This window comes from Oryzias latipes, chromosome 4 (assembly GCF_053564925.1).
Source record: "Oryzias latipes strain Hd-rR chromosome 4, Olatipes_Hd-rR_3.1".
Classification (NCBI taxonomy): Eukaryota; Metazoa; Chordata; class Actinopteri; order Beloniformes; family Adrianichthyidae; genus Oryzias; species Oryzias latipes.
In genome coordinates this window covers 8,857,006-8,869,058 of record NC_136240.1, presented here as the reverse complement: position 1 = coordinate 8,869,058, position 12,053 = coordinate 8,857,006, and the positions used below count along the sequence as shown (strand labels likewise).

General features: G+C 43.4%; 1 protein-coding gene across 1 annotated transcript; it reads right to left on the bottom strand.

Moving 5' to 3' along the window:
* Positions 1-2,930: 2,930 nt before the first annotated feature.
* Positions 2,931-11,695, bottom strand: rorca (RAR-related orphan receptor C a). Its single transcript, XM_078945728.1, has 8 exons — positions 11,350-11,695; positions 6,335-6,420; positions 6,093-6,234; positions 5,540-5,977; positions 5,328-5,449; positions 4,849-4,981; positions 3,871-3,978; positions 2,931-3,753 (listed from the first exon to the last, which is right to left on the bottom strand). The coding sequence occupies exons 1-8, from the start codon at positions 11,354-11,356 to the stop codon at positions 3,620-3,622; spliced, it is 1,170 nt and encodes a 389-aa protein (XP_078801854.1). The 5' UTR covers positions 11,357-11,695; the 3' UTR covers positions 2,931-3,619.
* Positions 11,696-12,053: the final 358 nt, after the last annotated feature.

The window sequence follows — 12,053 nt, the reverse complement described above, 5'->3', positions numbered from 1 at the left end:
ATGCTAGAATCTCAAATTCATATACATTTTCAGATAAAATCACGTTAGTGAAAGAGAGCATAAAATCAAACACAAACAGGAAATCAGAACAATCATCTAATTCATAGAGCAAGCTGAAATAAAGATTTAGTCACACTAAAAGAGAGTTTACAACCAACAAAAACCTTTCGTGAATAAAAACGGCTTGACCTACATAGAAGAATCAAATCAAAGATACTTATAACTGAATAAAAGGCATCAGTTTGTCTTCACAGTCACAGCCGTTTAGTCCGGAGTCTGACGTCACAGAGGAGGATAATGATTTTAGTCAGCAGATAAAGCATGAGATTCTTCACGGTGAATTAACATGTATTGACTCTTGTGTTGGCAAATGCTTTACTTGCACTGTACTGAGCCCTACTGATGGAATCCTCAAACTTTAACCCTTGTGCTATCCTAGGCACTTTAACGTTGGGAGTTGGGTCATCTAGACCCACTAGACAGTGCGCTGAACCTTTTTTCTTCAATGATTTGTGATCTTCACTGGTGTCCATGAAATCTTTCCACCTTTATCCACCTTTTTCATGGTAGGGAGAACACGTCAAAGTAAGGGTGGGGTCATCTAAGAAAGCACAAGGGTTATGCATCATTGCTGCAGATCTGCATTCCATCAAAACTATGCATGATGCATCCATTAAACCCAAAACAGTATAATTTTATTTTAAATGCAATTTGGTTGTTTTTAAAAAGGATTTTTGTACTTGTTGCTTCCAGCTTTAATGCACTTGGTCTACAGTGAAACATCACTTCTCAGATTAACAGAAGAAAAGTTTCAGGGTTTTGGCAGCATCTGTGGAAGCCACAAATTGCAGTAGCAGTAAGTGCAGAAAACCCCCCGAAAAGTTTTCCTTTTTTCTCCCCATTCCTTTGCATTAAATAATACATCTATCTATCCATCTTCAGGACCCACTGAAGATGGATAGACCCCCCCCCACACACATACACACACCTAGGGGCAATTTAGATTCACCAATGAACCTATCAAGCATGTGTAACATGTACACACGAATGAGGAGAACATGCAAACTCCACACTGAAAGGACCCAGCCAGGATGTGAACCAAGAGTGCTAACCACTACACCACCATGCAGCTCCAAAATGAAACAACAAAAAGAAAAAAAATTGGAGTAAAGAAATACTTGGAAAAGTTAAACAGGAAATTCTGGTTCCTGAAAAACACTTCAGGCAGAAAGGATGCTGTCGATGCAATATGGTAGGACTTTGCATCCTTTCAGTGACAGCTGTGGCTTAATGCATCCGTCTTCACACAGAAGCTTTCCTCCTTTTTGATCTTTCCCTTTTTACCTTTTTTTTAACTCCTCTGATTTAAAAAAAAAACAGAAACTGAGTAAAGGTTTTGGTTTTTATGCAAACATGTTTAAAGAAATACGCTTTTCTGCTTGTAGAAAGTAATATATAGAAAGAGAAATAACATAAATAAGAATAAAAGCCACAATCTTCATTACAACTGTAAAAAGACTTTATTACATTCTTCAACCACAGACAGAATCACCATTGTGCAATAATAACACATCACTGTGTTAAAACCTCTTGATCTTCATCACCCTGTCATAAATTATTTCATGTTAAAATCTACACTGATTTCAAAGAACTGTCTTAAAATAAAGTAGAAAGGTCACAGAGAGAAGGATCATGACATAAGAGAAACTTTTAGTGAGACACCTTTTAAAAAAAATAGTTACATCTCTGCCGGACAAAAAGGACACTAAACAGACGAGAAAAGAAACAAAACAAAAACAGTGCATAAAAGGGTGAAAATTTTGAAACGATGAATCACACCAACACAAAATTCAAAGATTACATTTCATCTTTTATATATTAATTTAGATCCTAATGAAGCTATGACTCAAACTCAAAGAGGATCCTGCATGAGCGCCAGGAGGAAACACGTCCAAAAACATTCACAATAACATGAACTGTACACAGTGATCAAAGCCTTGAAGGTCTTCAGTGTTGTGCTGACAGAGAGCCCAGCTATCTCCCCGAGCGCCTCTGAGCTCGGCGCCAAAAGTGCCGATCGAACCGGCGCTCAAAGTTTCCTCATCAGAAAGTGCCGCTTCTGACTGAATTTTTGGTACCGTCTGGTTTTAGTGCTGCAGCGGCGGTCAAACCACCAACGTGCCAGGAGCGCCGGGAAAACGTTATTGCACAGTCCCTCAATGCCACTATCCGAAGTCAACGCCAGGGCGGCTCCACCTTCTCAGCGTGAGAAGGCGGAGTGAAACAGCACTGTTCCAGCAGAGCTGACTCCACCCACATTCAGCTGTCGACCAAATATATATATGTATATAAATCATCCAGTGGAGCACCTTTCTGTATCTCTTTTCTTCAGAGTACATCTGATCCGAGTCTGGACTGATCGGTGAGATCCAAAAGACCCCCACCCCCCACCCCCCACCCCCCCATATATTTAGAGTGGTTATCACTGGCCTTTGAGCTTTCACCTCTGATTGTTCTGTATTTGCAGAGCCTGATCTCAGGGGGGTAGCTGACTTCTCTGTCACCTTTGTGTTGCGTCATGTAGTGTTCAAAAACAGTGAGGTAGTGGGGGGGAAGGGGGGGGGACCTGAGCACTGCTGCACCTTCCAGTGAGTCAGGAGAGGGTTTGGTTTCACAGATCCAAGTTCTGCTGATAGACTGTTTTCAAATTGAGGGAGGGGGGGTCGATCAGAAAGTCTCATATGTGTGAGACAGAAAAATGGAAAATAAAAACTGTTATTTCAGTTACAATCAAGTTTTAAGAAGAATTTGCAAGAGTAAATTTTTGAATTTCCTTAGCAACACAGATTCTTTAGCCACGCCCCCATTCCTAATATATTCATATCGTGTCTTATATTGTTTTGTTCAGCTTGAGCCAACAATTTCTTTAATTTTCACAATAAACTGCTTCAAAATTTGCATTCTGTGGAAGGAATGCAACTTTTGCTAGCTCCCCACACTAGCCCCGCTCAAAATCCGCAAATCTCCAATTCCAACATTTCTTCCCAAGCAGCTTCCCGACGATGCTGAGGAGACGATAGATCAAAATTACATTTGTAGATAGGCCTAAAAGTGATTATCTTGGGAAATTCAAGATGCAGCCTTTTCCAGAGGTCAAAGGTCAACGAAACATTGGTGGTGGATCAGGGGTCTGCAACCTTTAACGCTAAAAGGGCCATTTTTTGCAGCTTCTTAATAACCAAAACCCAACGAGAGCCCTTAAGACCCACTTTACTGTTTAAAACATGTGGGTGACTCTTTGAGTTTGAGGCAGGGGTTAAACTTTCCCTCAAAGGGGCAGTAAGAAAGAAAAAAATGCAAAAACAATCTGGTCCTTCATTCCAGGACGGCTGTAGGACAGATTTAATATTAGAAGATGACGCAATTCATTCATCAGCGCAGTTACTAGGAATTTTACTCATTTGAAACTGACTTCTGAAACAATGGAAACAGGTGAAAGTCCTGGTTACAGTTGAAAATGCCTCACAGAGAAGCATCATCAGTCAAACATCAGACAGTTGGACTTTCTATTTACTGTAAATCCAACACCAGTTTGACCAGTTTTTCTCAGAGCAGTTAATTAAATAGGAATGATGATCTCACCGGGCGAGAGCAGCACTGCAGCGCTGAAGAGAGCCATTTCTTCCTCTGTCATCTGTATGCGGCTCAGGCTCTTCGCCAGCTCGAAAATGGCGCTCACCAGGTCGTCGCAGCCTTGGGGGCAAGAGAAGAACAGAGTAAGCAAAGCAGAACACAGAAGGTGAAGCTGAAGCAGGGAGCTCATCCGTTCCTAACACTTCTCTGAGGGAAAGGGAGGGGCGGCGGACTCACCCAGAGCTTTGAAAAGCTGGGCGCCGGCAAACTTCCCATCGAAGAACAAGGTATTATTGATGGGGTTGTAGGCGCGACACATCCGGATCAGAAGAACATCCATGCACCCTGGTGACACACAAAAGTCCAGAATGAGCACTGCAGAAACTGCATCTTACGAACATAAAAAGATCGTTTTTCTTACAAGAAATATGGTCCTGTAAGAAAAATAATAAGTTTTTAAGCATAACATAACTTAGTTTAACAAAACCTGTTTTAGTCATTAGGCTTGTTTGATTCAATTAGGAATTTTCTGTAAAAACACTATAAAATAGAAAAACTAACAATCCCTGCGTTTGATACGTGTGACACTTGTTCAGTGGAATTTAATGCAGAGTTTACTGGCAAACATTAGGATCGCCTCTGTGTCAGTTGTCACGTGGATCATCACCTACAGATGAAACGTAGACCTTCTGAGGATAAGTGGAGCCTCTTCGGCAGCCACACACTGATGGCGCGTGAATCTCATACCCATAGGGAGGGGAAGTGAACCTGCCATCTTCCGGTCAGAGGTCGACCTCGTTTCAAATCTGTCATGTTTTCATCCAAATGCTAAGTGTTCTATGACAGATCATCACACAGGAATTTCCTCTAAAGTTTGGACTAAAAATGCATTGCCAGCCTAATTTCCAAAAGCAAAATCTCATTCTCGTCTGGGATTAAAATTTTGAACGGGCCGTCCTGTTCGCCAGCTTTTTTTGTTGTTTTGAGGCGACTGCCCTGAAGAAGCTGCAGGATTTAAACAAAGCTGTTCTCCCACAGAGAACTTTTTAAACCATCCTGCAAGCATGTGATGCTGAGAAGTCAAACACCACTTGAGAGCAACATGACAGCTATTTTTATCAGAAGACCACAGTCTGCCCGCTAATTCCGTTCCACTCAGCTGTGGGAGCTGCGAGCATCGGCCTGCAGGAAGTGGTTTTGTCGTCGTGCACTGACCTGCTTTCAGGAGGATGATCTGATCGTTCTGACAAAGGTCCATGAATCCAGATATGCGCTTGGCAAACTCCACTATGTACTGGATCGCATTGGTGATCTGAACAGCGCACTTCTGCCACATCGTCTCTGCAGACTGAAAGAGAGAGAAAAAACACGACTTAGACAGGAGAAGACTGCAACCCACAGGATTCATGTTCCCTTCTAATCAAAAACATACGTCTCAAAACTCCAGTTTATCTCTAGAAAGGCTCAATCCTTGACCAAAAAGACAGAGTGTATGAGAATGTTCTGACTTACAATCTAAAGATTACCAGCACTTTTTAAAAGATAAATCTTTACTGTTTTAACAGTGCAGTTGTTCTGAAAAGAAGCCATTTTTCAAACACAGAGAGCCGCTCCTTTCCACAAAACTCCACCAGACCACCCAACAATCCACAGAACTCGTACAGGTCAGCCCCCAGAATGCTTTAGATACTCACCCTGCTGATGTATGAGTGCGTCTCCTCTGGATTGTAGAAGGTCCAGGCCAATCTCCTCAGCTCCTCCGTGCTGAACTGACTTGTTTCAATGTGGGACTTCACCACGTTCTGAGTTATGCGTTCTATGTGAAGGAAAGTGCTTATTAGAATCTTTCACATGTTAAAATCACACAAAATTCTTGGAATTTTAAAGAAATGTTAAAATTACTGACCTATTTCCATCTGGGAGCAGCCTTCTGGTACCGGGTTAAGGATTGCGTGTGAGAAGAGTCCAGAATCGTGCAGCAGCTGGTACTCGTGCTTGATGCTTTGGTTTCCATCAACAAAGTCCAAGTTGGTCTGCTCTGGTGAGCTTTGCAAGGAAGAGCTGCTGCCGGCGCTCCCGTCCAGCATGTCCAGGTTGCAGTATTCACCTTGATCCCCCGGGGTCAGGGGCAGGTCAAAAAGCAGGCCTCCTGGCAGTGTGGGGATATCGTCTAGGTCGCTGAGCGTGGTGTTGGAGCCTCTTCTGCAGTTGCGGCCGTGGTCAGCCAGGTCAGCATTCTCCTCACGTGCGCCGACCCCGGCACACTCCTGGGACTGCCGGTGTTTCTGGACCTCAGCATACAGGCTATCTCGCTGCTTTTTGGACATGCGGCCAAATTTCACAGCTGCAACAGGAAGGCCAGAAAGCTGAACCACCAGAATGTCTTCTGAAGTTATAAATTTACTTTGATAGAACATATGGAACCTTAAAATTCAGATAGACGGAGCCACTAGACTCACCATCGCGGCTCATGCCCAGAGCCAGACACTTCTGCAGCCTGCAGTGCTGGCATCGGTTCCGGTTCGTCCGGTCAATAAGGCAGTTCCTTTGTCGTGAGCAAGAGTACATAGCATTGTTCTGCTGACTGCGTCGAAAGAAGCCCTAAAACACACGAACATGTATCTTTACTGTCAGCACTACATGATCATTTGATGAGTGTGATGGTTTCTTTATGACCTGGCGGCTGCAGGAAACCACTCACCTTACAGCCTTCACAGGTGATGACACCATAGTGAATCCCTGAAGACTTGTCCCCACAGATTTTACACGGGATTACTTCTATCTGAGCTGAAAAAGTAACACAGGAAAAATATTTCAGTTTATTTAACAATCTGTGTTCAAGTGCCGCACAAAAAAACAACAACAAATCAATCAATTCATCCATCCACCAACCAACCAACCAACCACCCAACAACCACCCAATCTATCTATCTATCTATCTATCTATCTATCTATCTATCTATCTATCTATCTATCTATCTATCTATCTATCTATCTATCTATCTATCTATCTATCTATCTATCTATCTATCTATCTATCTATCTATCTATCTATCTATCTATCTATCTATCTATCTATCTATCTATCTGTCTATCTGTCTGTCTATCAAAACAGTCACTATAATCCAGTTCAGTCCTAATTTTATTTCTATTATAATAATGGCGTCTTTACTGAAGCAACAGATGGCATGAAACTGATTTTAACTCAATTATAACTTTCAAATTATTTGTTTTAAGTTGGATTTCATAGATTTTTTTGTTATTATATTCGTTGTTTTGGTCAAACTTTTACTTTATGCTGCTCCGATGTTGAAACAAACCCGACAAAAACCTTAGAAACAATAATTCATTCATTCATCGTGCAGAGAACAAAAGATCATTTAGAATATTTTAAAAACCAAAAACAAACAAAATGAAAATGATTCCATTCAGTGTCTTTGCGTGTTAGCATTGTGTTTGAGGAGTAATAGAAACCACACAAGGGTCAAGTTTAGGTGTGCATATATTATTGGCCTTGTTTTTACTGAGGTAGCCTTAGCGCTGTTACCCAAGAACCGCCTGTTCTTTTCATTATGCTGTTTATCTAAGTGGCCGGGCCTCCTTCAGCCCAGAATAGCAGGTCAATTGCATTAGCCGAGACCTGGGGTTATAAAGTTTCACAGCCCCGTCTTCCTCAGCTGTTGCCCTACCAGCAACATGTTAACAAAGGCGCATTGTGGTGCTGCAGGGAGCTGCCGGTGACTGTTGGCCCGGCCTTTCATTGGTCCACAGCTGCAAACGAGTCCAAAAGTGCTTCTGCTGAATCACACAGGGCTGCTAAATCAGAGCAAAAGCTTCAACTGGTCCTTCAGAAGAAAGCCACTTTGATGAGTGACCCTCTGTGAACCAATCACATGAGTCAGTCAGCGATGTGCGTCACACCAAAGTCAAAGCAAGAGAGGCTGACGAATGACCCCGGACTCTCGATTAGGGCCAACAAGGTCTGCGTTTTTACGAAAAAACGTATCTCTGAATGAACAAAATGGAGAGATGGAAATAAAAACAGCTGATGTAAGAAAACCTCCTTCTCCCTCTTCCCTTTATCCTTTCCTCCTCAAGGCCTCACCCCTCCTGCCCCCGCCAGCTTGTTATATAACTGCTGTCTGGCTGAATTCCATGAAGGCACTCATTCAAAGGGGCTGTTGTCGTAGCAACTGGGACAAACCCTCCCCACCTTCGAGCTCTCCCATTGGCTCGTGGACACCAGGCCTTGCCGGACACTCGCCGTCTCACCTGCCAGTCAGCTGAGTGATAGAGATCAGGGCCAGCGAGCAGGAAGTGCTCCACTGACACAGTTTCCCATTCAGCTGAGGGGGCGGGGCTTGTGACCACAGCCTGACAGGCAACATGGTCTGATTTCTCACGGGTTTTAAGGTGGAGCCGTCAAATGAAACCAGAGCAGAAACTTCCATTTCAGTTGAAACACTATATAAAAAAAATCCCATAAAAGTCAAATCAGTGATTCATCCACATATGTTTATGGAGATAAAATGACAGTTTTATGTTTCCTAACTGTCGGTTATTTTATGAATATTTTAGACTTAAAAATGTGTTTAATCCACTTTTGCTGGCGTTTGCTCTCTTTTGTTTTTTCGTTTTTGCTGTAAAAGAAGAACGAAAGGCTTAATCAATGGCGTAATTAATAAAGTAAAAGAGACAGAAATAATCAGTTTTCTTCTTTTCGTTCCCCTTTCATTGACACAAAAAAGGAAAAACAGGTATGAGTAAGTTGTACGGTTTGTTTTTGCAATTGTTTTGTGGGAATTAAAGTGGTGAAGGACATAAAACTCTCAGCATCTCTCCAGCTCGGGGGTGAAATTTCAGCAGGCGACAATCATAAATCTATTTTTGTTCCAATGCAGTCGACCATATCATATTTACGGGCACTCTCCATGTCTGTTAGATAACAGATGTTGCACAACTCCCATCACTACTGCAAAGGGAGCAGATTTCAGTGTCAACAACACTGTGATCATTTTACCTCAAAGGGGCAGAACCCAAACTTTTGAAGCGTTTTTGGGGCGTATTGAAACTGCTCCTTCAGCAGGTTCTGATCAGATTCTTCATGGGATGTTTGAGCCCTGAAGTTGTGGGCAGAACTTCAGCTGAAATTTGGTGGAGTGGTTGAAACCCCAATGCTGGAAAGCTCAGCTGCTCTGGTCATTCACTTTGTGAAAAATGTTACATTTATAAAAGGATGATTGAGTCAGACCTGGGGAAAGCTGGCTCTCACACACAAAAACAGACAGATTGGATCATAAACTGTATTTTACACGACACAGAAAAGAGTTTGGTGCCAGTTTGTCCTTCAAAAAAAGTTATTCACATCTTTCAATCAACCGTTTCTCATGGTTGTTGTTGCAATCATCTACATAGACTTTGTCCTTTCAAACCAGCTTATCAAACAGAGTGCAATATCCTATTTACCCAGCAATTTTATATCACCTGCCATACTGTACACGTAACCCGAATTTCAGACAGGGTTTAATACAAATATAGCTGTCATACAGAATCGGCATCCTGCAGAACAGGAGGAGTCGGTGCAGCGGAATTTTATTCAATTCCAATGCAGGAGTTTGTCATCACATAGACATTCCTCACATGATGACTTTATATCTTCTAGACAAATGGCCCAAAGCGCTTTACAGTCACAGTCCCACTCACACACACACGTCAAACACTGCCGCCAACCTATAACCACCAGAGGTCAAATGGGGCTTCAGTGTCTTGCGCAAGGACACTTCAACACATTGGTGGGCAAGGCATGAATCGCATCTGCAATCTTCCGATAAGAGATCAACTGCCATACCGCTCCACCACAGCTGCTACAAGAAAGATCTATTGAAGTGAACTCCTCCCAGAACACAAAGCAGTGTGCAAGTGTGAAACCAAAAGCTCGCTGGAAATGCACCAAAGGCTAAACAGTTTCATGGAAAGACTCCGACCCACTGGACCTGATTTCAAATAGAGCAAACCACTTACAGTAAACATGCATTAAGAAAGACATTTTCTGCTTTTTCATGCACAGAACTACAGCCCCCCCCCCCCCCCCCCCCCCCAGAAATGGGGCCATGTGCAGCAATTCTGAGCTAATAATCAGAAGAGAAAAAGTGCTTTCAGTGCTCAAAGTCTAAACCCAGAAGGACCGGAGCCACCCAGTCAAAACCAGGATAAAGAACATTGCTCAATCCAAAGTTTCCACACAGAGAGGATTGTGCTGCAGCTATCAGTCACCTTGAATTCTCTCCGCTTGTTCAGATGTCGCCGTCTTTATCGAAATGACACCCCGTTGGGGCAGCCCAGTCTTAGCTGATGTCAAAGATGAGATTTTACTAAACAATCTCCTGCCTCCCTGCTATCACATGTGTTTACATTTTGCATGTTGAAGTTAAAGTTCTACTTTCGAAGTGGCTTCAGACACGAAGAGCACACTGACATCGTGAACTTCAGGGGTTCCTTCCTAACAAGAGAGGAGCTGTGAGGCTGAGAGCTGAGCTCTCCTGCTGCCATAGAACTTTCATTTGGTAAGAAAGATTTATTGGGCTGGGATTGCGTTGCCGCACACCTGCCAGACCGCTTCATGCAACAAGAATAGACATGAGAAAAGATGAAAATATTAACAATGACTTAATGAAAGAGTGAACCCCCTCCTGAGATGGAATTAACACCTTCACATTCACACCTGTCTGTCCTTATATGGTTGTTTTCTCAAAAATCGGATAAAGAAAGTCTCCCTGTCAGTAAAGCTCCACTCTGCAGTAACTTTAGCTGTAAAGGAAGCGGAACCTGCAGGGCGTCTTGGTTAAGTGTGTCCTGGCTGTGCGCATATCCTGCCTGCCACATCCGAGCAGGATGGTCTGATGATGCTGCCAAATGCTAAACAAATGCAAACATTTCTGAGGGGCAAAAAGCCTCAGGGATTATATGATTCTAATCTCTGATTCAGCAGCTGAAAAAAGTCAAGAAAAGTGATGAAGCCTTAAAAAAAACTTTTGTTTTGCGCAAACTGAAACGGTTTCATCTGTGATGACAGGGGGGCCTTCACGCACGCACGCACACGATGTAACCGTCATTGACAGAAGTAGGTCAATGGACCGCGCAGACTGACCGCCATCCATCCTGTTGGTAAAGTTGAAAACACGCAGGCTGCCGCTCAAAGTAACACCTCAGCAAAAGAACACAAAATTATAAACACATGGGGAAAAAAGATTCCGTCAAACTGACCAGAGACTTTGACAACTTTTGGAATAAATGGGAATGTTGGTTTAACAGAATGGATGGCGGGAAACAGAAGCTTCTTGTTTGTGGTAAACAAGTGTTGCCAGCAGGTCTTAGTGCGCCTGGAGCGTCCATTAATCACTCCGCTCACTGCCTCCCCCCCTCTGTCTTACATAACTGGAGTCAGCGGCTCAACTTGCGAAAATTAAGCGGCTTAAGCTGCAACTAGGTGCATTTCTTCAGCGCAAAACCAACAAACAAACAAACACAAAGTAAACAGACGTTTATGCTTCAGCTCATTTGTGATTTGAAACGGTTTTCCCTCAGAATCCTTTGCGCGTTTGCGCAGCCCCCGACGCACTTTGGACCAGGAGCGCCGCGCCTCCCCAAACAAGCGCTAAGTTTGTTGTTTGCAAGAAACAGCAGAAGTTAAGAAGGAAAGTGCACAAAGAACCTCACCTCTCATCTTCTCGGCTGGGAAGTTCAACCAACTCTTCGGAACATGGAACTCTGCGCGGAAAAGAAAGCAACGAGCGCAGGGAAGGGCGCAGTTATTCGCTCCAAAGCGACGCACAAACAAAACTGTCACAAACAGGAGTCTGCATAGGAGTGAGCCTCCCTTTCTGAAGGAAACGTCTCTGTGGTTTTCTAGCGTATTCCCTCCGATGACGCTGGAGCAAACACGAGCAGCTTCTCCTCCTGCGAGTCTTCACAGATCTGCTGCTCCCTGTAACCTACTTTCTGCGCGTGGACTACACATGATCCTCACCGCCCGCCTCGTGCCCCGTGAGCGAACGCGCGCACCACCCTCCGCGCGCTTTAAGGAGGCTCTCGCGTGCGTGGGAAAGTGTGGCAGTGTGTCAGTTGTGCCCGGCACAGTCCAGCGTGGGAACCGTTTCACACCAAGCGCAGATTTCTGTTGGTTCGGGTCGGGACCGGTGGATCCACGGTCCTTTAGAACCTCCACCAAAAACCAACATTTCCACTCAACCTCCCCGCAATGAGCTGAGCATTTAAATTAAACATGTTTCCAAACATCAAAGTTAGAAACACAAAGACATAAATAAACGAACAAACACAAATTTAAAAAAAGATCTTATTCCAACACTGATACACAAAGACGTGATTCATTTGTAAACTAATTCATTTACGTTGATGAATTT